The 16154-nt window shown below is 41.5% G+C and overlaps 1 protein-coding gene across 1 annotated transcript; it reads right to left on the minus strand.

Annotated features, from left to right (window-relative positions):
- Nucleotides 1-9925: 9925 nt before the first annotated feature.
- On the minus strand, nt 9926-15923 carry ctss1 (cathepsin S, ortholog 1; the record flags this gene model as incomplete). The annotated part of the gene is made up of 8 exons (XM_079522003.1): nt 15901-15923; nt 14687-14807; nt 14164-14286; nt 12989-13141; nt 12086-12310; nt 11291-11459; nt 10819-10924; nt 9926-10022 (listed from the first exon to the last, which is right to left on the minus strand). Exons 2-8 carry the CDS (start codon nt 14804-14806, stop codon nt 9926-9928), a joined length of 993 nt encoding a protein of 330 aa, XP_079378129.1. The 5' UTR covers nt 14807; nt 15901-15923.
- Nucleotides 15924-16154: the final 231 nt, after the last annotated feature.

Consider the following 16154-nt stretch of genomic DNA (forward strand, 5'->3'; position numbering starts at 1 on the left):
AAGCAGATGTTTGGATTATTATTATTCTTTTAAGAGGAAAGCTATTCTCATGAGGTTTATAATTAAACTTATATGAAATTGTAATTTTGAGCTAGATGGTAGCCTTTCCTTGGTTGACCTGACACAATTATATCCTATAATAGCCTAAATGTGGGAAACTCAGCATAATGTAAGCCTATTCTATAGTGTACTGTAGCCTGTCTGTAGTTAACATACCGGTATACAGCTTTTTACAAAGAGTCACAATTTGAAGTTTGGTGCATGTTTATCTTTGGTTGGGAATCATATTGTTCAGCATACTGACTTCATGCATTGGTGATCATAAACCCTGTGTTTCATGAAATGTGTTAACTTACACGTTTCGTGTCATACAGTGTTGCAATGCTATAAAGTTGTGAGCTTGTATATCTAAATCTGCTATATAGGCTATAGTAACTAAAGTGTTCAATTGGAGTAAAAGTAGCTTAGTCTATATCATAAATGACGTATCAACAAATGGAAATAGACAAGTAAAGTGAATGTAACTCGAAATTGTATAACAGTAGCCTACTTGAATAAATGCTTTTTACTCTCCAGAAACTGACGGTTTCAGCACCATGGACAGCGGTACGGTCGCTGTCCATGGTTCTGAAACAGTCAGTGACACTCCTATCTGATTGCAACATTAAACGACGTTAAACTCACTTTGCCACTCACCTTGCCACTGATTAGTGTCCTTATACTTATTATTACAATGTTTACATTAATGTAATTCTGCATTATTCAGCAACACTTTTGAAATTATTTCAGGCAGACCAACTTAGACAGAAGCTGAATAATATCTAAACCCATTGTCTATTCAATCGTTTTATTATTACAGAGTCTATATTTTCTAACTAATACACACTCCATTATGTCTGTACAACACAAGTATTGCGTTGGTTCAAAGCCCATTGTTCCAGATGGGAGCTGGTATCACACAAGCGTCCACTTACACTGTCAAAGAGTTATTGAGCAAGGCACATGGGAGCACCAAACTGCACCAGGTCCAAGTGTGTTCCAGTTTCAAAGTGGACAACAATGTCCTTCTGTGCCATGCAATGTAGTTATAGACTGTGATGTCAGTGGAAAACACACCAACTTAAAGTAGCACTGTAACTTTCCTCTTCTTCCCAAGATTTGAACCCGATGTCCTGTGCAAAGTGCTGACATTTTTACAGAGTTTTAATGGAGCCTTCTTGGTTGCTTGGGAGTAAACTTAATCTTGAGCACCAGGTCAAAAGGTTGTATAAGTTATATTGTTAGGTGTGTGTGTGTGTGTGTGTGTGTGTGTGTGTGTGTGTGTGTGTGTGTGTGTGTGTGTGTGTGTGTGTGTGTGTGTGTGTGTGTGTGTGTGTGTGTGTGTGTGTGTGTGTGCACTATTATTCTCACAGTGAGAATGGTGAAATGTGAAATGTTTCATGGTGAAATGTTTATTTATTTTTACATCACTCCAAGAATAATGGAGCCTAATTTGTATTTACCAAGATGTACAGGTCAGTTGATGAAAGGTACTTTATCTGACTCAATGCTTAATATCAGTGAATGAACCCTGCATGCCTGAACTTGATTTCAAACAATGAAACATCTTTATCTTCTGTAAAGGATGCGATCAAAAGGCACCCGTTACAAGTAACCCTTAACTGATCAGAGAGAGAGGCCTTCAGACAGCACATACTGTAAGCCTTACAGTATGTCCTGTCTGAAGGCCTCTCTCTCTGATCAGTTACCATGATGAAGGATTTGTTATGGTCGGCTCGCAATGGGTGGAATGTGAAATGAATAGTGAGTGGTCACCTCCGCTTCCAGAATGCAAAGACCCTACCACCATAATCTGCCACCGACCTACAGCACCAATGAACATGACTTTGAGTGACGGATATATTGTAAATGCAACGTTTCCCTACGGCTCTGAAGTTACCTTTGACTGCATGTGTTACTGGCTTTGTAATTACGGCAGGCAGCCAGATAAGTACCTGGACCGCCGCTGACACATGGACTCCAGTGAGTCAGTGACGCTAGTGTATGAAAAGGTAAAATGTAATCCACAAGATGTGGCAAATGCTACCTACAGACCTGCTACCTACAGACCTGCTACCTACAGACCTGCTACCTACAGACCTGCTACCTACAGACCTGCTACCTACAGACCTGCTACCTACAGACCTGCAAACCATGTTTATACTTACAGAGATGTCGTGACATATGAATGTAAAAAAGATTTCAGACTAAATGAGAGGAGGTCATTGAAATGTCAAGAAGATGGGAAATTCCACCCTGCTCCTCCATCATGCATATTCACCCCAGGGCCAGATGACCTTGATCCGTGGTGACGAATCGATGAAACTTCATGGTGCCGGTCATGGAGGCTTACCTCTTTAGTTACATCATCCTCCTTGCTTGTTGCATCCATCCATGCTGTTTTTGCCTGGCTACAAGTACATAAAGAAGAAAACGTTTTCATTCATGAATCGCATCACAAATAGAAAAGATGGCAGGGAGTTATATCTGGACCATTATAACATGCTATACAAACCATGAGATGGAAGGATATTTTGAAATGCACGCAATCCCTGCACGTGTGCGTGAAAGGAAGACCCTGAGAATGTCATCCTTGAAACTAACAACCTTTATCATGAAGAAACCTTGGACTGTTGGGGGCTTGTAGATGTGAGGCGCAGAGCGTCCCCTGAGGCAGTGGGGAAAGCATGCAGCGGTTGCAACTCTCCATGGACCGCATTCTCAAGAAGTGGCAGCAAAACCATGCTGCTGATGTGAAATCTGCGTTAAATGAATCACTGTCAGTGCTGTTCAGTGTTGTTTTTGGCATCAAATTTGATTTTAGTTTTTCGAATAGTTTTCATTTAGTTTTAGTCACCTGGAATGTCTTAGTGTTAGTCTAGTTTTAGTCGACTAAATATCATAGGATTTTAGTCGACTAAATCTACAGTTGATTTAGTAAACCTAAATGTATTTTGGCGGGCCTTGATGCTGTCGTAATGACTGTTTTTACACTTGCTGAAAATAGCCGATCTAAGCTCACAACGCGTCACAGCGCGACGCGTTGTGAGCTTGTAGATCGTCTATTTTCCGCATGCAACCAAGTGTAAAATGATTCATACTGGATCTCTTGTCCACTAGTCCCTTCCTAACATTTTAGTCTAGTTTTAATTTGTTATCATAGCTTAGTTTTAATGTAGTTTCCATTTAGTTTTCCTCCGTGAAAAAAGGTAGTCGACGAACAATTTTCGTCTTAGTTTTAGTCGACGAAAACAACACTGGTGCTGTTGCTGTTTTGTTGTTTGTTTCCTTTTGCAATAGCTACCATGTATATTTATATTTCTCATAGTGTCCCAGAAATATGTATTTTTGTATATAATTCACTGTGGTATACTGAAATAGTACTTGTGTTTTGTCTGGTCACTTAAAGATGGAGTGCCGTGATTTTTTTTTCACCCTAAAACATGATCATCAGGTCTTATTGTTATACAAGGAGGTATAATATTCCCAAAAATGTGTACAGTATTTGTTAAAATGTTGTTTTTATGTGGGCACGCCCACCAGTTCATTAAGTATGCCTGGTTTGCCTGGTGGGTGGTGATGGGTGGTGATCCACCTGAACTGAAGCCACACCCACAGCTGTAGTTGTAATATGATGATATGGTAATATGATCCCCTAACCCCCCGGGTTAGGGGAGGGGCTGATAGTGTGATGTCACTATATTACTGTTTATTTCATTGGCCCGTTTGACTGTCAAGGGTTCAGCCTCCAGGAAGAAACCTTAAAAAGTTAATACACCATTGCACATAAAAACGACTCCAGGGTGTCTAATGAATTACTGTCACCTCATAGACACATGAAAAACTGGAAAAATACAAAAATGGTGGCACTCCCTCTTTAATTGTCAGTAATGGGTACCCACACCTCACCTAGCCTGGCATTAGCCTGGCTAATAAGCCAGACCGAATCAGCCGTTGACAAAAAAAAATTGCCTGCCGGCGGATTACGGTCTGGAGAGGCTCAATTGTACGCCCATTTCCTACACCAGAGAACTGGTGTGGCCAATCGGGACACGGTATGCAATATGGGCGGGCTTTGGTACAGTGACGTTCAATGCTTGAGACCTTTGACTGACAGTAGCTCTGACCAATTGCGTCAAAGAGAAAATGTTTGAACCCGCCCCCCGGGAAACAAGATCCATACACAGCATCTCCAGACTCAAATACCACACGACAGTGTGATTTGAGTCTGGCTTATTAGCCAGGCTAGCCTGGCATGGCCAGACTAATCTCACTGTCCATGCAGGGCATTTTACTCCCCACGAGATGAGTTCACCTGTGTCCTATTCACACTAAGTGATGTGTGCATTAAGTTTCTGTTAAACCCTGAGGAAGATATAAGACTATATTGTCGAAACATTGGTTTCCTGTACCTTTTAATACTTTTTTGCATCCTTCATTGCATTGTCAGATAAAACACAAAACAGTGCATAGTAATGGACAGTTTGCTATGTCATGTTGAGACACAAGGGGGCGGTGTTTAGCTTTCTATCATGAAATGTATTGAGCAGCAGAGTTCTGGAAAGAAATATGTCAGGTCATAATGTCCTAGAGGACTGTGGGTGACATTTAGAGATGATGACATACTAGTTAAACACTTTAATGTTAAAAACAACAACAACAACAACAAGGCACTGCATCCCGAGCAGTGGCCTAGGCTGTTGGCCAGGTGTAGCTAATCAGTGCTGATTAAACCTCAGTAATGGCTGTGCCCAGAGCACCCCCATAAATGTATGGGCACCCCTCTGTGGATTTGTCCAGAAGATGTGACCCAGTCACAGGATCAGTGGAGGGACAGACAGACAGACAGACAGACAGACAGACAGACAGACAGACAGACAGACAGACAGACATGCATGCACATTTGTGTGCACGTGAGTACGTACACACACACACACACACACACACACACACACACACACACACACACACACACACACACACACACACACACACACACACACACACACACACACACACTTTATCTTGTCATCAGAACTTGAGAACGTTGTTTGTTTCATGTTGATGTTACTATTGTGAACTACCTTGTTAGTTGTTACACCTTGTGAACTAGCTGCCTGCTGGTACTATCTCCACCTAGTTTCAGATACAGTAACATTGGCCCTCAGTCAGTGTCATGCAGGGTCATTGAGCTGCATGGCAGCTTCACAGCCCGTCTGATCTGGTCTTATGAGGATCACTGCTGCCAGAAATAAGCAGCCATGTCTATGAAAACAAGCCCAAAAGAAGTGACTAGGCTACATGAGCACTTTAAGTTGTGAGCATGTAGATCTGTTACTTTCAGAAAGATCTTGAAAAGAAAAAGTGAAATGTTTTGGAATTTTTAACAACAAATAACTGCATTTAAAAACCCTGCAACTACCAATGTTTACAAGAGGTTTTACAGAAACACAAGCACAAAGTTGCTTATAATAAGCAGACATGGCAACACTGTTGAAGACAACTAACAGACACGATAATCGATATGTGACTCCTCCCATATTTGCACTACTTTTGTCCCTCTCTAAAAGCCCATGTTGGCCCTAAAAATAGGGAATAGAATACTCCTTTACAGCTCCATCCGACAAAGTCAAATTCTTTCCTGGCATTGTGATCAGAATGAAGGGTTGTGTGGCTTTGCTTGTTTTACTGTCCTGCATGTCTGAAGCCGGGGCTCAGGTAGAGAGAGGATCAGTCAATGAGACAGAGAGCAATGCTGAACCAAGTACCCCCTCATTGACTGACCTCTGGGAAGCTGTGAAGGAGCTGACAGACACCGTGGAACGACAGCGGCACACTATGGGCCGACAGAGAGAGAGGCTGGATGCCACCGAGGGCAAAGTGTGGGAGCTGAAGAGACAGAATGCAGGTATTATAATGGACGGTCAGGGCAAAAACCTATAATCTCTATATTCCATGTTTTAATTAATAATGCCCTACTAGTACTACTTGATCATACTACAGTGTCACACAAAAGCATTAATAGTAGCAGATGTACAAGCTTGATATGCGACGCAAAGCGACACATTTTGAGCTTGTCGATCTGCTACTTTTGCTATTTTAGAATTTGAATCCTGAAAGGGATATGAGGTTTTCACCCGACAGAGAAGACAAGTTCATGTTTAAACATTATATTAGGCCTAGTACTTACTTAGGCTAACTTGTGCTTGAAAGTCATGGTTTGTGTTTGTACTTATTGGACATGTAGTAAACCACCAGTCAAGATACCACACGTGTGTGCGCGCGCACACACACACACACACACAGATGCAGATCCGTCCACAGGTGGGGCAGGGGAGCCTGGACGTTGGAGGAATTGCGGCTTCCCTTGTCCGCCGGCGGCACGCTTTGAGTTGTGCAGTAGGCCGTAGAGGACTTGGCAGGGCAGGCGGTGGTCAGGCATACAGTTGGAGGCCATCGATATTGTCCTTTTCTTTTTGCTGAGGTTTGCGTGATCTGCGCAAAAGGACAGTTAACCCATTTTGGGCGGGAACCCCTTTTGGTGTTTTAAACATTATGTTATAATTTAGCTATTGAAAAATAGCAGATCTACAAGCTCGTAGCGCGCCACCGAGTGGCGCGCTACGAGCTTGTAGGTCTGCTATTTTTGAAAAATCGTGAAAATATTTATTTCAGAAAACTGGAGGATTTAGAAGGATTTTTTAAAATTTTGAGGTCAGGCCTAAATGGGTCAAATGATAAGGGACAATATCGGTGGCACCCAACTGTACGGATGGTGTGTCCTTTCCACTGTAGGTGTCTTTTGGCCACGGCTGCTTCCATACAGATGGAGTTAGTGCTCTTCAGGATCTCAGTGTAGGGGACCCTGTCTTCCCAGGACAGACCAAGGATCTTTTGAAGGCAGCGGCTGTGGAAGGCCTCCAAGTTTGTGATGTGTCATCTGTATGGCGTCCATGTTTGTGCCCCGTAGAGCAAGGTGGACACACATACTGCATTATAGACAGCTTGCGGCGCGCGCGCACACACACACACACACACACACACACACACACACACACACACACACACACACACACACACACACACACAATATAAGTGCCCACTGGACCTGTATCCATCTGTGTGTACAGGTTTTTCACATAAGGGGCCAAACCCCGAAGCATAGCCCCGGGAACTTCTTTTGACCAGGGGGTTCTAACGTCCTCAAGGGGGGGGGGGGCACACCTCCAGCAACCCTAATTCCCGTGGCTATGCCCCAAAGGGGGCATTTTTTATAGTCTAGTATAAAAAAGTAACTCTTGAACAATAGGTTGTAGAAAAGCCCCGGCCATTTTGTGCCAGATTACATGTTCTGCCATTTCGGGTTTTCTTCAAGTTTAGGGGATCTTAAACGTACTCTCAATTTCTGTATTACCGGTATATGTTTTTCAGAAATGGCTGCCAATTTGAGTGCAACTCAAAGTCATGTGGAATACCTTATGACCAGACTAAGAGCGTTGGACTTGAATAATGAAAGTGAAGGTACCTTGAATGGGAGGATGTTCAGTGGATGCTGTTGAATTTTCAAGAGATTACTTAATTTAGTTTTAATTACTGCAATTGAGAATAGATATTAATGTAATTTACTGTAAGTTTGATCCATTATGTTCCACATTGGAAAGCTTGTTCACACAAACCATTTAAATGGCATGAGTTTTTATGATAGACCTGATGCTATAATGATATAAATTCTGCATGTTTGAATTGATTTATCAGTACAATGCAAATCCATCATGAAAACTCCTGTTTCATGTTTAATAGTCAACTCGTGTCCCAGTGGATGGCAGAAGATTGGAGACAGCTGTTATTACAGATCAACTGTAAGGAAAACTTGGGAGGAAAGTAGAAAACAATGTCTGAAGGCTGGAGCAGATCTGGTGATCATTAACAGTGAAGAAGAGCAGGTTGGTGTACTGTATCTGCACACGTGTGTCCATGTATAGATGCATACAATGCAATTCTGTGATTATAATCGAAACCTCAATATATTCAAGACAATTGTGTGTGTGTGCGTGTGCGTGTGCGTGTGCGCGTGCGCGTGCGTGCGCGCGCGCGCGCGCGCGCGTGCGTGCGTGCGTGCGGGCGTGCACGCGCATGTGCACGTGCATGTGCACGTCCGTGAGTGTGCACGTGTGCATGTGCAATTGATCAGGAACTCTTCACAAAATTGAGCAACGGGTCTGTAACGTGGCTTGGTCTGAAAAGGACAGAGGGACACTGGTCATGGGTGGATGGAACACCACTGAGAACAGCGTGAGACATTTTAGAAGTTCTTTCTATTGTAATTCTAGTGGATTTGGTTAAACTACATTACAGTATGTTGTCTACTCTGCAGGTACTGGCGCAGTGGATGGCCGCTTAGATCGTATGACTACATGAACTGTGCAGGGTACAAGCCCAGTGCTGGATGGATGAATCTGGATTGCTCTGTTAACCCCCGGTTTACAGATCTAGATACAGCCTATGGTGTCTGTGAGAAGTGCTGTGTCTCTTAATGCCGTTGATGAAACCGCCGCTTAATTCGTAATTTTTGTACTTTTTCTGTTTTGTATGTGTCTATGGAGTTAACATTACTCTAGAGTCTAGACCCCCAGGTGTGGTTAATATTCAAATAAGTCTTCCATGCGTATTTTGGTCCAATCGAACTACACCACGTTTAGTGACATCATAACCCTTCAGCCACTGACAGCCAGTAATGAAAATGAGGAAAGACTAACATTTTATTGTACAGAGTGATATTAACGACCAACAGTTATGACTTAGCGCCGTGGACAATGTTATTGGTTCTGCTGTGAAGACATATTTAATGTTAGAACTAATGAAATCACTGCACTCTGGGACTTTCATGTCCTTCCTGAGATTCACCTGTCCTACCTGAGTGGGCTGACTATAACCACTCAGCTTTGGTCGACCCTAGAAATTAGTTCACGTCTGCAAAACACTACGCAGGTCATTGACTTGTTTTGGCCCTGTGTGTGTTCCAGCCCTAGCTACAGTAACCATGTTAAAGTTTGTTTGACTTATGTCGGAGTGTTGGAGGTCAAAGTTCACCAGTGTTTAACTTTGAACTCCAAGCTTCACACGTCAGGCTTCACTGTCTGTCTGGGCACACCTAAGCTTCCATGCGCGGACAAAATGTCTATGCTTAGCTTTGAAGACAGATGCAATGTGCACAATAGACCTATAATGCTTATATCATACAACACCACCTGCCGTGCTAATAAATAACTTTTATGCAATTAGTTGTTCATTTCTATTCCCTGGAGTGTGTGTGTGTGTGTGTGTGTGTGTGTGTGTGTGTGTGTGTGTGTGTGTGTGTGTGTGAGTTCAGATGTCCATGATCTACACTACAGTACAGGGATGCATGTGATGTAATGCTGTGATTGATTGTACACTCGAAAACCTGACAGTACAGTATTAAAAAAAAAAATTAGTCATGTACAATTGATCAGGAATTGAGGAACTGCCTGTCCCTTTTGTGCCCATATATGGAGATTTTATTTTATTTTAATACTTTATTTTATTATTTTATGTATTAACTACGGTATGTATTAACCTATTAAACATACTGATTTATTTATCTGGTAATGTATCTTAAACATAACTGATCAGTTTTATAGTTTGATAAACTTCCGTATATATATACACCATTAATACTGTGATATAATTTACAGAGAAAGAAATCAGCACAATACTTTTTGAACACTGACATTATGAACTGTTTTGCAACCTTTCAATACACATACAATTACAATAGTTCATACATGCAAGCAAGCAGCCCCCCTTATACTTACTGTACATATAAATAAATCCTGAACTCTATTGTCAGGGTGACAGAATTACAACTTCACAGAGTGGGGTAGACAGCAAAGTTTGCAATGCCACAGAGATTCTTGTTCCTGGCCATTCGCATGTACCCTTCTTCACCCCATCCAGTCCCCCAGCTGGAAGCAGAACACTCAGTTGGAATGTTTGTCATAATATTAAATACCTGATAAGACTGATATGCTACGTTCATTAATTTGACTTCTCCACTGACTAAATTACTAAATAAAAGGACTATAGTTTCAGAACTGATGTACAATTTCACTGGTTCCTTTAAGGCAGTGGTTCTTGAGGGGGTTCCAAGTGGTCCACAGCTAAATGATGGAAAGTTGGTAACCAAATGGACTCTTATTGATCTTTAACAATTAAGAGTGTAAAATGAAACCAAATGGACCCTTACTCATCCATTTGGTTTCATTGTACACTCTCAAGAGTTAAATTGGTTTGCCCGTTATCTCTCCTGTGGTACCATATCAATACGGCATGGAATTGTGGGCAAAATCGTATCGAACGACAACAAAATATTCTTTTGTTTTGGGTCTGCAAGGCTAAAGCTCATCAAACGGTGATCCGTGGCTCAAATGCCAAATAAATAATGGACCTTGGTATGAAAAGGGTTGAACACCATTGCTTTAAGGTTCTGGCATCTATCTAAACAGATGAAAAGGTCTAAACCGTTTCATCTGTTTTGATCTAGGGCAGCAATTCTCAACCTGTGGGGCCGAGACCCACTGGTGAGGTGAAAATATAACATTAACATAAAGACAATAGGCCGCCTATGTCAATGTATATTTTCTTCGAAACCTTGAAAAAAAATCATTGTGATACCAATCAACAGGAACTTTAGTTAAAATAGGAACTTTAGTTAAAAATCTAAGGAGCTTGATATTTTTAGTATTAAGATGACTTATTCACCTGTTTTTCACAAGCCAGTAGTCTTGTCCGTTGGCTGCACCATAGCCCACCACCAGCACAGCATGATTTAGTTGCCGGGAGGTGCAGTCTTTTTCATCGTATACACCTGAAAATCATGGTTCAAAATGCACCTGATGGTTAACCCTTTTTGGGCTGGAACCCCTTTTGGTGTGAAAAATAGCAGATCTACAAGCTCATAGCACGCCACCGAGTGGCACGCTACGAGGTCTGCTATTTTTGAAAAATCGAAGAACGACTGACATAGAAACATAGCTTTTTTCAGGATTTAGAAGACATTTGTAGAATCTGATCTCAGGTCAAAATGGGCGAACGAATCAATGGAAAACACACTAACCAGAGTCTTTGTGTATACGGTACTCACTTTCTCCCTGATTGTGAACATTAAATCACGACAACAACTACTTGTTACGCATTTGCCCAAAATGTCCCAACTCTCAACCCACTGCCTTACCTCCTTTGTAGCGGTGAAAGGATGGCTGCATGGCATTAATGCCCACTGCTACTGGCCCCACTGTTGCAACAACACTTTTTAAAGTGTTCTCATTGCCATGAGACAGAAGGACCTTGACCCCAGAGCAGTATGCAGCCTTTCCCTTGATGGAGTAGCGACATGCATCGTCCTTAAGTGACATAATCCAAATGAGATTAATTTCACTCACATTCTCTTCAGAGTACAGTGCAATTACTATGTTGCGCATTATACTGTATAGGCCTACGTCTTTCAAGCAAATAAGCAATATGCATTTTCTTATCAAAAGGCGTATTTGTCATATAAACACAGCCCCACCGTTGATCTAATTTATTGTGTTACTCTGTTTCTCACACACTAAAATATAATATAATACTGTCATGTCAATTCCCTCAAGTTTGGTAGTATTTCCTTAATTTCCGTAATTTTACATCCAACGGAATATAGCTAATTTACCAACCAACGTTACTGCTATTATTATAATAATAGTTATTTTTTACATTATTATTATTGAGGGGCGCTAGCCCCTCCTATAATAAACAGCTATAGAGTTTAATGTTTGTGTTGTCTGAACACAAACATTTAATGCCATTGACAATGAGACAATGAACGGACAATTTACTGTCTTTGTCATATGTGTCTGAGCAAATGTATGTCGGTGGGAACCCTTGGCCAATAAGGGACCACCATTCTTGATGATGTACGATGATTAGAGCGCCCCTCACTTCACATGGGTGTGATTTTATTATAATTATTAACACAATGGGTTAAACCAACCTTGTGTTCATAGGGGTAAAAGCTCTCCGAGTCGATGCCTTTGTTGCGGATGATGTAGTTGAAGGCTTTGGAGATGTATCCACCCTTACAGCCCAGGTTTCCATCCTGGCTGCTGCAGTCAACCAGGTTTTGTGGACTTAAGGGGATGAGGATACCTGTGTGTCTCTTCATTTGGCCCTCAAGGGCCCCTACTGCACTGAAGGCCCAACATGACCCACACATTCCCTTTAAGGGTTCATATGTATATGTCAGCGTACACACACAACGGAGGGAAAGAGAGAGAAAGAGAGACATTTCAGAAACATCATGCCAAGTTCCCACTATAGGTATCCTTTAGAGCAGTGCTTCTCAAGGTGAGGTCCGGGGGTCCCCAGCAAAAGTAGTTAATGTAGCATCGTAATCATTTTAACCACATTGTCCATTTGTGGCTATTGAAAGATACCAGATCTACAAGCTCACATGATGTCACTTTGAGCCGTGCTGTGAGCTTGTTGGAAAGTTTTGAATGATTTTGAATTGTTTTAACATAAATCTTCTCTTCTGGGGGGTCCTTGGCACAAAACATTTTCAGATTGGGTTCCGCGGGCAAATATATATCAATTTGGAGGTCCTTGGCACAAAAAGGTTTGAGAGCAGCATTTCTCAACCAGTGTCCTGAGACCACAATGTGCATCGTGGTGCATGGCATTAATGTATATTATTCAATGTCTAGCCCTGACCTCGTGTGAAATTGCAGTGTTTCTTCCAGGTGAAAAATAGTTGAGAATCACATGCCTCAGAGTGTAGTCACTAATACAATGGAAAATATTCACCCTTGTTTACACTCAGACTATTGTACCTATAGTCTCATGTAGCCAGATGTTTTGTCCAATTGTCTGGATATGCTGAGAATATATGGTGTACCTGGTTTTTGACTGGGCTGACCATGTCTCTCTCCCTCCAGTCCACTCTCTGGGGCACTTGCACGCCACTTCCTTGTTTGATGGTCCAGTTTTTCCAATGAATATTGTCCTCCATCTTTAAACAATTCAGAATTGTGTTGATCTCCTCTGCTGTCTTGAAAGATAAAAGGGAGTCTGTTTATGTAATGTATGTAATGTGTGTAATACAGGTATCTCTGTCTTGCACCTGATAAGAGTCCTTATAGAGCATGTGGTTTTCTGGACCCACTAAGAAATAGTTCATTAATTTGTCCCACGAGATTTAAAAATATATATTTATATCAATTATTTTAAGCCTAGAATCAAACCTTCCAGGATCCTGGTAAGTTATGACCATAAAACCTTTGATTCTGTGAAAAAATTAAATAAAAACGCTAAACAAAGGGTATTTATTAAATGTAGTATATCATATAATTAAATAATACATTATTATTTTGTTATGGTCATGATTCACGAGGATACTGGATGTCTTGATTCTAGGCTGTGTACTCTGGCACTTCGTGTTTAAAGTATACTACCAGTAAGACGCCTGAGGGCGAGAAGTGACCTGGGCGAGGTCGCGTGCACGCATCCGCCTGGGTGACAGCAGACTGCTGGGCGAGCGCCGGTGATTTGGCATGGGGGGTAAGATCTTAATTTTCGGGCCTGTTGAGAACTCTAGTTTTCGCCAGCTGCCGGGCGCGGCTGCACTACTAATAACTTTGGGGCAGGCCATCTAGAGTTTTAATGGAGGTATGAGTCAAAAGTGAGACACCAAAGTGGAAGGATGGATGGGGAAGGATCAATATATGGAACAGGTCAGCTCGGTCGCAATTAACTAATTTTGATAAATCAAAAGTGTAATGTTAATGTAGCAGAAAATAGGATTCTGAATCTGCACATTATCAGATGATGTAGTGTGCCATACCATATATCACCACAGTGGGGTGACAAATCTCCTGATTACTGCATAGATTAGGATGGAACACATTATCATTCTAGAGAGTAATTGGGTGGGTGGGCAGCAGAAATTGACAGGGGACATGATCAGACTTGGCACTGTGTTTGCATTTGTATCTATACTGCAGTTAAATATGTTCATGAAACCAGCGCATGGGGAGCCTGCATGTGTGCTTGAGGACAGACATATTGTATTACCATGTCAGCCAGGTGGTTGAGTCCCTCTGTGAAGGTGTGCAGCCCTGCTGAGGCCTCCTGGTTGTGTTTCAGTATCAGCTTTAAATTCTTCTCCCAAACCGTTCTCCTGTAGACCATCTCTTCCTGAAACAAACAAACAAGCACACTGACTGATTAGTGTGTGTGTGTGCGTGTGCGTGTGCGTGTGCGTGCGTGCGTGCGTGCGTGCGTGCGTGCGTGCGTGCGTGCGTGCGTGCGTGCGTGCGTGCGTGTGTGTGTGTGTGTGAATAGATGCTCTTACTGGCACTGAAGTGACCATTCTCACAGTTGCCTTTTTACATACTTTGGGTTTGGAGTTTTCCAATGCAAGACTATAATGTCTGGAGTATATGGTCAATGGAAGTAATAGTATAATTGGGGCCTTCAAAGATGGATAGATTTAAATGTATTTGATATAGGTTTCATTTTGTTTTCATTCATGGTGCATATTAGGTTTCACCTGTGTGAGAGAAACAAAATGAATGAAAGGTATTCAATATCTTACCCGATCCTGGTAAATCTTCTGATACTTGGATTTCCAATCTTCCCATTGTTCATTTAAGTCAGTGAACATCTGACCGAGAACAGGAACGGTCAGAAGCAGCACAGCAACCCAGATGTGCATGCTGAAACAATGCAAATGACACTGGTGGTCACCAGAGTGATTTAATTCTGCTTTTTGCTCTGGCAATTTAGAGAAATCCATCATAAACAAATTCAGATTAACTACAAATATCATAGACCATCCAAATTGCCTTGCAAATAATCAGTACCAATTCGTAAACATAACAGTGTCAATGCCTCGTGAAATCAAAGTCTAAATGAATAATGTTGTGGATGAGTGCTCCTTTGTATTGCATGGCTTCTTGGCAGTTGCTGTTATCCCATGACATCCTTTCATTATTTTTGATTTCTTGTTTGGCTAGAAATAGATGTTTTTGTAGCACTGACAACTAAATGAGAGTTGTTCGAAAGAATATTGTTTTTACTTGACTTAACGACTTTCAGGTTTTTGTTGTTATTGTTGTTCTTATAATCTGGATAATTGATTTATGTAAAATAAGGGTTACATCATCTTTCAAGTTGTTAGATGATGCACACCTTATTTCATCCAATTCTCACTCATGATTGACTCTTGTAAACAATGCCCGGCCTGCAATATCAACCATTCCTTGCAATTTCAACCCTAACATCAGTCTACTCTCTCTCTCTCTCTCTCTCTCTCTCTCTCTCTCTCTCTCTCTCTCTCTCTCTCTCTCTCTCTCTCTCTCTCTCTCTCTCTCTCTCTCAGCAACACTGTATGTATGTGACTAACTTTCCCTCCCAGAGTGGAGCATCATTATTCATGCATGCCTCCCTGTTAGACATGAGGTTGACTATACAAATTTCTTTACTCTACAAAACAGTTTTCTGAAAATCGTATGATTCTAATCTATATCAGTGGTTCTCATCAAACCTTTTCATGTCACCCCCACAAATACATGTATTTGGCCGCCCACCCCATCTCAGGGACCATGAGAAGACATTTTTGAGTTACAAATGTTCGCTTTAAAAAGTATATATTATTCAAATATTTTGCACACATTCTAACAATCAAAAAAAGAAAGCTCATAGCATGGCACAAAGTGACGCGCTATGAGGTTGTATCTGCTATTTTTTTAAATAGCCAACTAATGTGCTCTATATATTTGATAAAATCAAAAATTAGTCTAAACATACCTTGCTGTACCCAAGTGGGTTGTGGTCTTGTCTCTTTCCTGAAGATAGAACTCAAAGCTCACATTTAACATGCTAGACAATGTTCTTCCGCTACAAGGGGAAGTAATGTTTCCTGCTACAAACCGTTTTCTTATTGCCTCTCTATGCCCCTCTGTGATTTCTTCTCAGTCATGTGAACCTAATTTAAAACCTACTGCTCTCCTAATAGCTAACTGGGTAAATGCAGAGAACTAATTTCACATTAGGTGAAAATG

Source organism: Electrona antarctica, assembly GCF_951216825.1.
Source record: "Electrona antarctica genome assembly, chromosome: 15".
NCBI lineage: Eukaryota > Metazoa > Chordata > Actinopteri > Myctophiformes > Myctophidae > Electrona > Electrona antarctica.